The sequence below is a fragment of the Hibiscus syriacus genome, unplaced genomic scaffold (genome assembly GCF_006381635.1).
Source record: "Hibiscus syriacus cultivar Baekdansim isolate YM2019G1 unplaced genomic scaffold, ASM638163v2 tig00111095_pilon, whole genome shotgun sequence".
Classification (NCBI taxonomy): Eukaryota; Viridiplantae; Streptophyta; class Magnoliopsida; order Malvales; family Malvaceae; genus Hibiscus; species Hibiscus syriacus.
In genome coordinates this window covers 3,706,186-3,721,920 of record NW_024062980.1, presented here as the reverse complement: position 1 = coordinate 3,721,920, position 15,735 = coordinate 3,706,186, and the positions used below count along the sequence as shown (strand labels likewise).

The following is a 15,735-nucleotide window of genomic DNA, read 5'->3' as shown; positions in this document are numbered from 1 at the left end:
TCTTCTTCTTCCTTCTTTGGAGTTTCACCTCATGAGTGAGTATAGAACCGATGATATCATCGAGGGTGTATAACTCCAAATCCTTGTCTTTGATGACATTTAATTTGCCTTCTCATGATGTAGGCAAAGAGGCAAACATCTTTCTCACCATCTCTTCATTGGGATAGATGTTCCCAAAGTTCTTCAAGTCATTGATGATCATGGTAAACTAATCGGACATTGTCTTGATGTCTTCATCGGACTTCATCTTGAAGTTCTTATAGTTGAGAGTAAAAATGTTAATCTTTGACTTCTTCACTTGGCTTGTTCCTTCGTGGGTAACCTCCAATTTGTCTGAAATCTCCTTAGCATTAGAGCATGAAGATTCTCTACTATACTCATCCGGGCCAAGAACACAAAAGAGGATGTGCATGGCTTTGGAATTGAGTTGGGCAAGCTTTCTATCTTCACTTGTCCACTCCTTTTGATTTCTTTGAGGCACGGAAGAACCGTCAATGATGGCATCCCAAACCGCAAGGTCAATGGATTGAATGAACAATATCATCCTATTTTTCCAATAGGAATAATTTGCTCCATTGAATTAGGGTAGTCTATGGATAAAGTGAAAATCCTCAAGGTAGCATTGGTCGGATGTGAAAGTCATCTTCTCAGTTGCTTCAGGAATTTGATAGAGAGCTTTAAATATCTTTACAAGGTTGTAAAACCGTTGATTTATGACCAACTCTGATACCAATTGTTAGCTCTTACGAACAATCGAATAACGTCAAGAGGGGGTGAATTGGCCTTTTAAGAACTTTGGTGGAAGCAATCGAAAAATAAAAACTTTGCACAATAATTTAGAGTGGTTCGACTTCTAAACCAAATCTACATCCACTACCTTATCTATTCACACTAGGGATTTCTCAAATCCACTATATTTGCAAACCTTTAAGGATAAGGTGTAACCTTACTAAGACACACAAGGTTTATACCCCCAAAATCTTGCTTACACACTCTCCTAAAGAGAAACTACAAATTTAGCAAACAAATGAAAAACCTCACAAAGGAAAATGTGTTTGCAAATTGTTGAAAACATTTTGATATTTCGATATAACAAATTAAGTTAAATGAATTTTAAGATTTTCCAAATGATTTTCTAAGTATATTTGATATAACTATTCGAATATCAAAACATTACTCCATATCTTTTAAAGATCATTTTTAATCCTTACTCAAGTGTAAAATTAAGTTTTAATCTTAAAACAATTTCAAAATAATTTTACAAAGTATTTCGAATCATTTTAAAGCCAAAAATTCCAGATTGCTCAGAGGGAACCGATTCCCCCCCAAGGGGGTACCGATTCCCCCCCAGAATGGTTTGGCTCCGAGAATTCCAGTATGCTCGGAGGGAACCGATTCCCCCATAGGGGGTATCGATTCCCCCCTTGTATAACGGTCGAAATATTTGAATTTTACACTTAGGGAACCGATTCCCCATAGGGGGTACCGATTCTCCCCACGCTCCAAACTGTTTTATTAATTGTTTTCACACTAAAACGGCTATATTATTTTTTCTAATCATCCCCAACGTTCAGAAGTGATTCAAGATGTATTTAAACAAGTTCTGAAGCCTTTGATCAATAAGAAATCATAGAGAAACAAGAGTGAAAGCATCAAATACCAAGTTTGTGCAAATCAAGCCAATTTTCCTTTCAATATTCATTTTTCTTTCAAAGAACACCATTTGTGCTCATTTGTAAATATTTGTGAGTGTTCTTTTCTTGTTCTAGAATTGTGCAAACATCTTACCTTGTGAGGTTTTCCTTGTAAGTTTGCAAATTTGTAATCTTCTCTTTGGGAAAGAGTGTTCTTAAGAATTGGGGTATTATCTTGAGGGTGTTGTAAGGTTATCTCTTTGGCCTCAAAAGAAAGAACAAAATAGTGAATTTGTTGGAAAATCCTTAGTGTGGATAGCTAAGGTAGTGGACGTAGACTTTGATTGAGAAAGTCGAACAACTCTAAATCACTGTGCAATTACTTTCAATTTTCTGCAAAAGCTTTCACCAAATTTTTAATTGCCAATTCACCACCCTCTTGGTCAATTCCGTCAATCAATTAACTCAACAATTGGTATCAGAGCCTCACTCATTTGAAGGTTTAATCACCTCTTGAGTCGATCCGGGAAGAGTTAAATCGATAAAAATGGTGTCTACTTCCGGTGCATTCTCCATGGAAGAATCCAGACCTATTGACGTGCCTCCACACTTCAATGGAACAAATTATCATCATTGGAAGAGGTGTATGATGATAATCATCAAAACATTTGATATGGAAGCTTGGATGATAATCAAGAAAGGATATTCCTCTCCTACTAAGAAGGCAAAGAAGTGGAGTGTTCAAGAACGGAAGGAAGCTCAACAAAACTCAAAGGCTATGCACATGTTGTGTTGTGCAATTGATCCTAATGTATATAAAGGAGTTTCTTCTTGTTCAAGTGCCAAGGAAATGTGGGATAAGCTTGAGGAGATCTATAGAGACAAGGAAGAAGAAGAACCAATAAAAGTGATGTCTCTATTAGCTCTCACAGAGCCAAAGGTATCTTCTAACTCAAATATATCAAATTCAAAATCTTTTAATGAGTTACAAGATGCTTATGATAAATTATTTTCGGAGTTTGAGACCATGAACTCCAAATACAATAAATTGATTTCTAAATTTATTGCTAAAAATGATCTTCTTTTGAAAGCTAAAACATTTGAAAGCTAAAACAGACTTGGAAAATCAAAATGAAATGTTGAGAAAGGAGTTAGAGCTTTCAAAAATAAAATCTGAAAACTTTGAAAAAGAAATTTTCAAATTAAACAAACTTTTTCTAGAAATGAAAATGGATTTTGAAAATCAAAATGAAATCTTGAAGAAGGATTTATAACTCTCAAAAATGAAATTTGAAAGTATTGAAAAAGAAAATTAAATTTGAAAGATAAGCTTGAATGTTTAACAAGAGAAAAAGAGATCATTCTAAATAATTCATCTAGTTCAATAATGACAATATGTTCACATTGTCATTATCATGGTCATAAGGAACATACTTGTCCTTTAAAGAAAGGAAAATGATTTAAAATTAGACAAGTATGGGTTCCAAAAGGAACAAGAGACATTGAAACTAATGTTCAAGGATCCAAAGCAATTTGGATACCAAAATCTACTTAAATGTCTCTTGTAGGTGTGTGAGAGCAATTGTGATAAAGATGATGATATTCAAGATGCTCTAAGCTACACATAAAAAGGGAATGGGTAACCTCTAAACTTAATGTTTTTATTATCTGGTTGCTCATTTAGTTTATGCATGCATGAGGTTTTAAAATGTTGAATTATGTTTTATCTCATGTATGTTGAAAAATATTGTATGATGAACATGGTAATTTTTGGTAATGTTTTATAAACTCTAGTTCATCATATTAATTTTTGGTCAAAATTGTTTTTAAAAAGTAATTGATATCTCTTTAACAATTGATATCGATTTTTCAAGAACTTTGGTTTTGCAAAATTTTGACTTGAAATTTTTTTTTATGTTTATGCATAGATTTTTTTGTTTAAATATTATAAAGTTTTAATGCATAACATTTTCAAAAACTTTATGCATGTTCTCTTAATCTCTATAATCAACATTGCATAATGTTTTATATGTGAATGGGTTAAAAGCATAATCTTTTGAAAAATAAATTTGATAAAAGATACAATGTTTTATTTTAAATGATTGTAAAATTGATTAACATTGCATCTATTTTCGATTATGCTTGTTGGTCATAAAATAGAGATATATATATATACATGATGCATTTAGATTTTATTAATATGGCTATTTTGTGCCTAGTTGCTAGGGATGAGCATGATGATTTGTTATGGAATAGGAGACTAGGACATGCTAGTATGAGTGTTTTGCAACGGCTAATTCAAGGTGATTTAGTTCGAGGGTTGCCTAAGCTTAAATTTGATAATGATAAAATCTGTGATGCTTGTGCTAAAGGAAAACAAAAGCGAGTTTCTTTTAAATCCATTAATGATGTATCAACTAGTAGAGTTTTACAATTGATTCATTTAGATCTTTTTGGGCCAACTAGAATTACTAGCTTTGGTGGAAAACAATATGCATTTGTCTTGGTAGATGACTATTCTAGATATACTTAGGTTCTATTCTTAAGTACAAAATATGAAGCATTAGAACATTTCATCACATTTTCAAAAATTATCCAAAATGAAAAAGGTTACTCTATCACTAGTGTTAGAAGTAATCATGGAACTGAATTTGAAAATCTTGGATTTATTGAATTTTGTAATTCTAATGGTATTATCCATAATTTTTCAGCACCTAGAACCCCTCAACAAAATGGAGTTGTTGAGAGGAAAAATCAAACTTTAGAAGAAATGGCTAGAACTATGCTTTGTGAAAATAATTTGCCAAAATATTTTTGGGCGGAAGCCACAAATACATCTTGTTATGTTGTAAATCGAGTAATGATTAGGCCAATTTTAAAGAAAACTCCATATGAAATTTTCAAAAATAAAAAGCCTAACATTAGTTATTTTTATCCTTTTGGATGTAAATGTTTTGTTTTAAACAACGGTAAAGAGAACCTTGGCAAATTTGATGCTAAAAGTGATGAAGGAATTTTTCTGGGTTATTCCTTAAAATTCTAAAGCTTATCGAGTATTTAATAAAAGAACTTTAGTTATAGAATAGTCTATACATGTTGTTTTCGATGATAATCCCCTTCCGAGGAAGGATTCTTGTGTGAATGATGATGTAGGTGTTATAAATACAAATGACGTTAGACATGATGTTGGAGAACCATCATCAAAGGAAGAAACGAAAAATAAGGAAACTCATTATCCTCTTGAGAATCCAACCATTGAAGAAAGGGAAGTATCTTATCCAAGAGAGTACAACTATGTCAAGGATGGTGAAATTATAGGTAATCCATCCAAAAGGGTAACAACTCGATCTTCTCTTAGAAATATTTGTAATTATGTTGCATTTATTTCATGCATAGAGCCTAAAAACATCAAAGAAGCATTAAAAGATGAACATTGGATTATGGCTATGCAAGATGAACTAAATCAATTTGAGAGAAGTAAAGTATAGACATTAGTTGAAAGGCCTAGTAATAAATCTACTGTAGGTACTAGATGGGTATTTAAGAATAAGCTTGATGAGAGTGGTAATATAGTGAGAAACAAGGCTAGACTTGTTGCTCAAGGGTATACTCAAGAAGAGGGCATAGACTATGATGAAACATACGCTCCCGTAGCTAGGATGGAAGAAATTAGAATGTTATTAGCATTTGCATGTTTTCATGAATTTAAATTATATCAAATGGATGTTAAAAGTTCATTTTAAATGGTTTTATAAAGGAAGAAGTGTATGTGGAACAACCTCTAGGTTTTGAAGATTCAAAATTTCCGGACCATGTTCTTAAATTGACAAAAGCTCTCTATGGTTTAAAACAAGCTCCTAGAGCTTGGTATGAAAGATTGTCAAATTTTTTAATTGAAAAAGGTTTTTCAAAAGGGAAGGTTGACACTACATTGTTTTTGAAGCATAAAGGTAAAGATTTATTAGTAGTTCAAATTTATGTTGATGATATAATATTTGGTTCTACTAATGATGTTCTTTGCCAAGAATTTTCTAAGCTAATGCAAAGTGAGTTTGAGATGAGCATGATGGGGGAGCTCTCATTTTTCTTGGGACTCCAAATCAAGGAAAGAAAAGATGGCATCTTCATCAATCAAGCTAAGTACGTCAAAGATATGCTCAAGAAGTTTGGACTGGAAAATGGCAAACCGCATGACACTCCAATGAGCTCTTCAACAAAGCTTGACTTAGATAAAGGAGGTAAATGTGTAGATGTTAAATTATATAGGTCAATGATTGGATCTCTACTTTATTTAACTGCAAGTAGACCGGACATTATGTTTAGTGTTTGCTTATGTGCTAGATTTCAATCATGTCCTAAGGAATTACATTTACTACTTGTTAAGAGAATCTTTAGATACCTTAAGGACACTCCTAGCTTAGGACTTTGGTATCCTAGAGACTCTAGCTTTAGCTTGCATGCTTTTTCTGATGCGGATTATGGAGGATGCAAATTAGATAGGAAAAGCACCTCCGGTACTTGCCAATTCCTTGGAAATATGCTAATTTCTTGGTTTACAAAGAAACAAAATTGTGTTGCATTATCTACCACTGAAGACGAATACATTTCAGCTGGTAGTTGCTGTGCACAAGTTTTATGGATGAAACAACAACTTTTTGATTATGGAATTGAAGTAGGTACCATTCCTATCAAGTGTGACAATACTAGTGCTATTTGTCTCACTAAAAATCCCATCCAACACTCTAGAACTAAGCACATTAAAATAAGACATCACTTCATTAGAGACCATGTCACTAAGGAAGATGTAGTTCTAGAATTTATTGATACTTTGCAACAATTAGCGGATATCTTCACAAAACCTTTAGACAAGGAAAGATTTTGGACACTTAGGAGATAATTAGGTTTGACCAACCTATCTTCACTTAGTGTTTAAAATAATTTTAGCACTTTTAAGAATATATGAAAAATGCTTATAATAGTAATTTTTGATTGCATTCATTGCTATTAGTTAGGGGGAGTTTATGATTCTTAATGAAAAAATAATTTTATGTTCAAATATCGTTTAAAGATTAATTTAATTGTTTGAACATGATTAATTTTCAATATATGAGTTGCCAATACCACTAGAGGAAATTAATTTAGCATTTTGGGTGTTTAAAATCGGATTTTAGCATTTTGGTGCAGAGGGAATCGATCCCCCCATGAGGGAACCGATTCCCCCTTTGAAGGGGAACCGATCCCCCCCACAGGGGAATCGATACCCCCCTGGGGTTCTGGTTATACACGGGCAGAACCCTTATTTTTGTTCAAAACCCTTTTCTTCTTTGCCACCGTTTCCTCTAAACTCTCTCCATATCTCTATTCTTGCCTCAAATCAACGTTCTTAATCGGAATTCACTTCAAATATCATCTTCTAAACCTGTTGGAATCATAAAAAACGTGCAAACTTCATCTAATCTCACTCAAATCCAAAATCCTTCAAGGTATTTTTCCAAAACTTCTATTTCATCAATTTATAAACATAGAACTAGTTTTAATTAGTTCTATGATGAACTTTAGATCGGGCATTGATTTTTTAGTGATTAGAAACTAGATATCACAACTAATTTCATCAAAAACACAAGAAGTTTTCCAAAAATTTTTAAATTTTCGAAAAAAAAATTAATTTTCAAATTATTGTGTTTTGATTAAATTATGTTGTTGTTATGAAAACTATACATATATTGTTTCTCAAAACCATATTTTTCAAAAGTTTTTCAAAAACTTTGCCCATTAGGATTGATTTAGAGAACCTTGAAATATTGAGGACTCAATTGAGTTTTGGGATTGATTGAATTGCATACATGTGTTTTCTAAATTGCAGGTTATCAATTCTATTCCGATTTCCTAAACCATGTCCAATCCTAAACGTGCTAGGTCATCATCTAGTCGCTCACACCGTCAACCAAATCCACCTCCAAATCCTCCTCCTATTCCAATTTCTAATCCTAATCCCATTGATCCTAACTTGACTATCCAAAATTCGTGTTTCAATCATCCTGGTCATAGAAATCATCGTTTTTGGTATTATCAATATTTCGACTCTTACAAAATCCGGGAAGAACGTATTCCTTCTCGTCAAGCTATGTTAGCTATCAATTTTAAATATCTTCCTCTTTTACAAGAGTGGAAATTTGATAAACTCTTTGACCTTGAACCCATCGTTTACCATCAACTTGTTTGTATTTTCTATTCCAATGTCGTTTGTGTTAAAAACCAAACTGAAACCGAAACCATAGGAATTTGTTCCTACCTCCTAGGACAATTCTTATATATTGACTCGGCTTACATAGCCAATACATTCGGATTAGATAATGATGGTATTTTAAATGAAAAATAGGTTTTAGGATCTCGTTATAAAAGAAGGGATAGTGCAAGTGTGTTAGACCTTCATGAATGTTTTCTTCATCTAATGATTTCTTGGTGGTTTCGACCATCCGGAGGTCGTTATTCTACTCTTAGAGCCTTGGATCTTTGGTGGTTACATTGTTTCGAAAACAATATTAAAATTAACCTACCTCAGATTATTTTTGCGGAAATTGTTAAAACCGTAAATCTTGTTCCTAACAAGAAACTCTGTTCATCTCTTGTTTACGGTTGCATTTTGAGTAATCTGTTTTCCAAAGCTGGGCTTAGAGTCGGTCTAGATGTCGTTTTTTCCCTTAAGAAACAAATTAACCTTCTTTCCTTAACGAGAGCGGGATGGATTAATGATAAGAAAACTGGTGAATGGGTTCGATCTTCTGCAAATACTCCGGGAGCTAGTTCTTCACAAGCTCCACCCGAAGCTGACGAAGATCTCGAGCTTGAGCAATTAATGCGAGACATCGATGAAGCCGAAGATGAGCCTGAGCAGCCCGAGGAGCAAGCACAACAAACGCATCAAATGCCTCCATATTTTCAATCCTTTATGGAGACATTCGATTTCCGATATGCTACCATGGATTCGCGCTTTACTTCTATAGAGTCCCACTTATCCACAATGGGAGCTCAACAATTAGAAATTCTTCGGGAGATGCGTGCAAACAACGAAGCAACCAACGCGTATATTAATGACCTCACTCACGAAATGGCCGCTATGCGAGCTCGTTTTCCTCCTCCTGATCCTGATATGTGATTCTATGTTTTGTTTTGAACTCCAAACTTATTGTTTTAACATTTTAAATATTTTGGAATGTTTGAATTTGTGGATTGATTGACTTTGAATTTGTTAGGATTTATGAATGGTTAGAAATTATCTATTTGGTGTGATTAAATTTATTCATTATTGCATCATTTACTTCGTGATTAGATATATGACCAATTTTGCCATTTCACATTAAATATGAATATTGATTATGAAACTAATGGCTAACGTTTCTCTTGCTTGTGATCTTAGCAGCTTAAAATATAATCAATTGGCTAAATGATTTCAGAACCTTGTTTAATTCTTTAAAATGTCTTTTTGATTTAACAAAAAGGGGGAGAAAAGTGTTAAATGGGAGAAGTGTTAAAGTAAGGGGGAGTAATATCAAAACTTGATTTCAAAATCTTAAAATTACTAAAATGTTTTGTTATATCAAAAAGGGGGAGATTGTTGAAAACATTTTGATATTTCGATATAACAAATTAAGTTAAATGAATTTTAAGATTTTCCAAATGATTTTCTAAGTATATTCGATATAACTATTCGAATATCAAAACATTACTCCAAATCTTTTAAAGATCATTTTTAATCCTTACTCAAGTGTAAAATTAAGTTTTAATCTTAAAACAATTTCAAAATAATTTTACAAAGTATTTCGAATCATTTCAAAGCCAAAAATTCCAGATTGCTCAGAGGGAACCGATTCCCCCCCAAGGGGTACCGATTCCCCCCTGAATGGTTTGGCTCCGAGAATTCCAGTATGCTCGGAGGGAACCGATTCCCCCACAGGGGGTACCGATTCCCCCCTTGTATAACGGTCGAAATATTTGAATTTTACACTTAGGGAACCGATTCCCCATAGGGGGTACCGATTCCCCCCACGCTCCAAACTATTTTATTAATTGTTTTCACACTAAAACAACTATATTATTTTCTCTAATCATCCCCAACGTTCAGAAGTGATTCAATGTGTATTTAAACAAGTTCTGAAGCCTTTGATCAATAAGAAATCATAGAGAAACAAGAGTGAAAGCATCAAACACCAAGTTTGTGCAAATCAAGCCAATTTTCCTTTCAATATTCATTTTGCTTTCAAAGAACACCATTTGTGCTCATTTGTAATTATTTGTGAGTGTTCTTTTCTTGTTCTAGAATTATGCAAACATTTTACCTTGTGAGGTTTTCCTTGTAAGTTTGCAAATTTGTAATCTTCTCTTTGGGAAAGATTGTTCTCAAGAATTGGGGTATATTCTTGAGGGTGTTGTAAGGTTATCTCTTTGGCCTCAAAAGAAAGAACAAATTAGTGAATTTGTTGGAAAATCCTTAGTGTGGATAGCTAAGGTAGTGGTCGTAGACTTTGATTGAGAAAGTCGAACCACTCTAAATCACTGTGCAATTACTTTCAATTTTCTGCAAAAGCTTCCACCAAATTTTTAATTGCCAATTCACCCCCCTCTTGGCCAATTCCGTCAATCGATTAACTCAACACAAATAATTAAGTTCTCACCCAAATCACACTTGAGCAAAATAAACAATGAAACTCACAAGTGTATTTACAACAAAGAATTTGACAAATTAAGCATAAAACAAAACTTTGATGTTGGTAGGTTGGTTCAATATGATATTTGTTGACCTTGGGAAGCTTTGACCTTCAATTTATACATTCTCTATTAATTCTAGCCATTTGGAGCCGATGGGGATCATTATAGTTGTTACCTACAACCAAAAAACAACATTTAATGCATAAGGGATTAATCCTTTTATGAAAGGGATCAATCATTTTTCAAAAAATACAGCCGTTGAAACAAATGGATCGATCTTTTAAGGGAAAGGATCGATCATTTTCATCGAGGGATCGATCCTTTTGATAAAGGGATCGATCCCAAACTCACTGGAATCCAAGGGATCGATCCTTTTTCATGGGGATAGATCATTTGAGCCAAAAATCCTTGGAAACTTAATTTTAAAGCACAAAAATAATCAAGTAAGGTTTTAAAAAGGTTCCACTAAGTTGGAAAACATTTAAAACATATTTTTCAAGTTAATTTGGACTTTGAATTATTTTCGATAAATTTTTGATAAATTCGATTAAGCGTAAAATCAATTTTTGAATTTATTGTTATATCAAAATCTTAATTCAACAGAACCACTGTCTAAACATTTGGAGGAAACATTTTTTTTAGTGAAGGAGATACATGTTGGTCATTATTATGGACAAGCTTTCAACGCTGAATTTTTTTTTTGAAGAAAAACCTATGAGAATAACAAAATATACAGAAGCTTATGAAGTAGAGGAAATGTTTCTCGTGAAACCTGTAGTCTAAACCAGGTCGTCGAGCTAACGACGTAAAAGAAAATCGCTTTAATGAGAGACAACCCATTTTTATTATTTTTCAATTTTATTTTGACTATTTTTAATTTTTCTGTTTTTTTATTTTATTTTATTTTTATTTAAGTACCCAAATATTAATCTGATCGAGCTTGGAATTACAGATATGAGATTGATTTGAATAGAGCTATGGGACTATGAGTTACAAATGTGGAACCGATTTTTGTTCCTAGGAGAGACAGAGTCGAGCGAGAAAAAGTTACCCAAACACGCCGTATCATTAAAAACACTACCCACGGCTTTATATGTTTTGTAAACCCAAACTAAAACTCGTTTCATCACCATGATGCCCATTGGCATCTCCCTTTTACCATATCCGGTGCGTTTTAGAAAACTCCAAATTTACAATTCATTTGGTATTTAAGCTACTCCAAATTTGACCAAATTGTAACTCTTTTCTTATTGGGTAAACTATGACATTAGTCCTCTTTATTTTTAGTCTGATTGATTTTAGTTATTAATTTTTTTAATTAAATACGCTTAATCCGTTACGTTATCGATTCATTCAGTTTAAATTCCCTCGTCGTTAATGTCTGCTAACCCATTGATGGTAGTATGACGTGATAATTAAAAATTCAAAAAAGACCCACGTGTGCTGTTCACACAAATATCCGAAGGAAGAATCAACGACTAGATGTTGATCTAATTAAACAAAATAAATTGCTTGTCCACAACCCAAAGAACAAAAACTTAAACAAAAACAAAAACATCACCATCCGCCGCTCCGCCACTGCTGCCACCATCACCGCCGCCGCTAAAATACAACTGGACAGCCACTCTCATATCGTCGAACCCTTTACACCACTCAAAGAATTTCACCAACTTCTCCAACTTCCTATCCTCACCGTCCTCCACAAACGGTGGAATCGGAACAACGTTCTCAGGTTGCAATGAGCAAGCATTTGGGTTATCATCAAGAATCACCACTTTCCCCAAATCCCTCCCAATTTCAGACAAGTCCTTAACTATCTTCCTTTCTATTTCCTTGCACGAATTCTATACAGCTGGTGCGATATCAAACCGTTGGGATCGAGCTTATCTAGAATGAGCGAAGCATATTGCTCGAGCCCTGCCGTGACCACCACCACCTCGTATTTCTTGCTGATTTCTTCCAAGAAGGAATCGACACCGGGCCGTTTTGACACGTAAAAATTCATCATTTGACCTTCCATACTCAGCCTCACTATAAAATCATACATTTGGGCCGGAGTTGGAATGCACCAGGGTCTCATCCAGATCAAGAACAATGGCTCTTTTCGTCTCGAATATCGACTGTGGAAGCAAGCAATGGTCGAATACAAGGGTACGAGGAACAATGGAATTACTCCCGATTTTGAGGATTTTAAATCCCTGGAGACGGCGTTGGGTGGTCGAAGGAGTTGCTATGCGTGCTAACTTGGAGAAAAACCTCACAAGGCGGCGATGACATGTCTTGAGGGACTTGTTGAGGGAGGCGATGACAGTGGATGAATCATTCTTCTTCGTTGGAGAAGTCTTTCTACGGTGGCGCTTGATGGATCGTGGCAGCGTTCTCTTAATAATCTTGGAAACCATTTCTTCAAAGAAGCGAAAGAAGAAATAGATTTTAAAAACAGGGTACCGTCGTAAGGCTAAACTATGCCAGTAGTGGAGGAGAAGAAGAATAGTTGACGGAGAGGTAGATGGAGAAGAAGCATGGTACCGAAAGAAGAAGAAACAACGTGGAGAAGAAGAAACAGATTGAAGAAAGGGTAAACTATGCTTTTTCTTCGTCCGGCTGATGGATTATTTCGCTTCTCCCTTTTTTAACCAAGGTATCGAAAGAAGAAGAAAATAGTGTGGAGAAGAAGAAGAAGAGTTGCCGTGGATTTTTTTTAAAAAAGTTTTGACTGCCATGTAACTTTTTCGTCAGGGTTTGCGGAAATTAACGGGAGAGAGATTTGAACCAGACCGATATATAACGCTAAGGGCAGTTTTAGACGGGGGAAACGTGGGATTCTTCCGGAAATGGAATTTATATTATCTCGTTTGGTTTGATCGGAAATGTCATTTTTGATAATGTTTTATTATCAATAGTGAATTTTTTGGGTATATTATCGGGAATGTCATTACTTCCATTCTCTTAGGTATTATAACATTACCGGCGTTTTGACTAAAATGCCTTAATTTTTTTTTCAAAAATATTCTTCTTCTGTCATTAAATAATAAAAATTCTACGAATGTTAAATTATAAATTTATCTTTAAACTATTTTAGATTTATAATAAAAAATCTATTATTAAAATTTTATATGAAGTTCAGGGGTTAAAATAAAATTTTACACTTTTATTAAACTTTTTTATATTTTTAATTTTGTAAAAAAATTATATAAATTTTATGAATTTAAATTTTTTAAAGAAAATATATAAATATTTTCCAACTTGTAATATTATACAAAATATATAATAAGGACAATTTGGTCAAATATACATTCTAATAATCTTTTATTCTTTTAACTAAACACGGTAATCTTACATTCATGCTAAACCAACCAAACACAAAATACAATATTTCTAATAATTCTATTCTCTGATAATCTTTTATTCTTACTGATAATCTCTTTTATTCTCGCTAATAATCTTACATTCCGTGAATCAAACGCATCCTAAAGATCAAGAACACTTAATTAAAAAACTGGTGATCAAAGTTGATTAGACCGAAGATAAATGGGACTATACACATAGTTTAGCGTTTTTTTTATTTGTTCTTTTCCAACCTTTTTCGTAACCCCTGAACCCTACCTTTTCTAATTGAAGTCCTTTTTCAATTAAATACTCTTTGTTTTATTTATTTAAACCATTTGTTTGACCAAACCAATTAAACCCCCCTCTATTACAGTTTTTTATATATTTTTTGAACCCTTTAACCCACGTGCTACTTTTCCATAACCCGGCCGATTAATCATTTTCATTTATTTACCTTATTAGTCCCTCGTTACCTTCATTCGTTCTTTTGTTTTAAAACTTCTCGACCGCTTCTCTCCACCCAGCATCCGCTCATTCGCCATCGTCGTTTTTCTCATTCAAACCAAGCAACCAGTCGTTCAGTTGTGTTTCATATAGTGGTTGTCGGTTGCCAATTGAGATTGCACCCACCCAATCTTTTGGGTTTCTGATTCATTTTATTCGTTGTCGGCTGTCGGCTCATCACATTCGACGCCAACTGTTGTTCCATCACAGCCATTGTACACTGCCGGGTCAAAAAAAGTTTTGAGGTAAATAACGATTATTACTCCATTAGAGTATTATCATTTGGCTTTCCAGAAAACTTTAACATCGATCCGCATTCCGATAGTTTCTCTTTTAAGCGGTCGAATCCAGTCGAGCACTCATCACGCTGAACAACTCTCCTTTCGCCACCATTTAATTTAAACTTAGCCGTTGATAGATATGGAGAGTTTTCTATCCCTTCTCTTTTGCTTATTTATTTTTTTATATTAGGTTTATTCATGTTGGTTTAATGGGATATCTAGACGTTATGATTGTCGCTTGCCTTGGTGACTTGTTAGTTTTTTTCATAATCCCTTATTTATAAGCTTGAGTTGATCTTGTTATGCATGAATAAATGATTTGAGTTGATGAAATGATTTGATGAAAACTTTTAATGTTATGGTATAATTGTTAGTGTTGCTCAAATATGAGATTGTGATTGTTTTGCGAATGTGAGTGGTAGATCGTTTGAATGTGATCGGATTGGAGAATTAGGACGAGGTGTTTGGGTTGTCATCTCGTTTCTAGTTCAAAGATTTGACGATGACTCGAGTATGGAGTTAAAAAATAGAGATAAGAGCAAAAATGGAGGAATTTCCACTACAAAAAAAAAATAAATTTTTAAGGAAAAAATTCCGAAGACTTTAAAATTCATCACAATTTACCGATAAAAATAAAATATTCCGTCACAAAAATTTGATTTTAGTTGTAACTTTCGATGGAATTAATTTTTCCAACAGAAATTCTATTCATTTCAATAAAAATAAAAATTTATTTTGTGACAGAACAATGATTCCATCATAAACCAATAAAATAAAAATATAAAATAGACATGTCACCTTTAATACTCAACTCCCTTTTCAACCCCTAATACAAACATTAATTATATCTAAGTAAATTTTTATTAATTATTCCAACCTCCCAAACCAAACACTCCTATAACAATTCTATTTCTTTTTAGTTTTTGCATTCTCCCTTTGGTAGGAGCTTGCATCCCCGGAACCACTTGGTCATGTCACTAATTTGTTGTTTAATATTCCTCTTGTTTCAAGTTTGGAGCTGTGGCACCCATGTTAGTGTTTCGTAATCAGTTTTCTATTTCTTATACTATATTTTCTTCTTCTTCTTTTTCAAAATTTTAATATTTTATGGTGAATATATTTTAGAGTGTAAACTAATTTATGTAAGTATTTTTATTTTTATTTTATATTATATTAAACATTTATATATATTTGTCTCTTATTAGTTTTTTTTGTTGATTTATATGCCTATATCTTTCTTTTTCTTTTTGTTGATTGTTATATTGTATTTCTATAATGAA

The 15,735-nt window shown here is 33.4% G+C and overlaps 1 protein-coding gene and 1 pseudogene across 1 annotated transcript; both read right to left on the bottom strand.

Annotated features, from left to right (window-relative positions):
* Positions 1-208: 208 nt before the first annotated feature.
* On the bottom strand, positions 209-544 carry LOC120152793. The gene has a single exon (XM_039164923.1). It carries the CDS (start codon positions 542-544, stop codon positions 209-211), a length of 336 nt encoding a protein of 111 aa, XP_039020854.1.
* Positions 545-11,878: 11,334 nt separating this feature from the next.
* Positions 11,879-12,742, bottom strand: LOC120152792 (annotated as a pseudogene).
* Positions 12,743-15,735: the final 2,993 nt, after the last annotated feature.

What these genes read in the sequence shown, in the direction of transcription:
- LOC120152793 (XM_039164923.1), bottom strand. Translation starts at nt 544, where the DNA reads ATGATATTGTTCATTCAATCCATTGACCTTGCGGTTTGGGATGCCATC.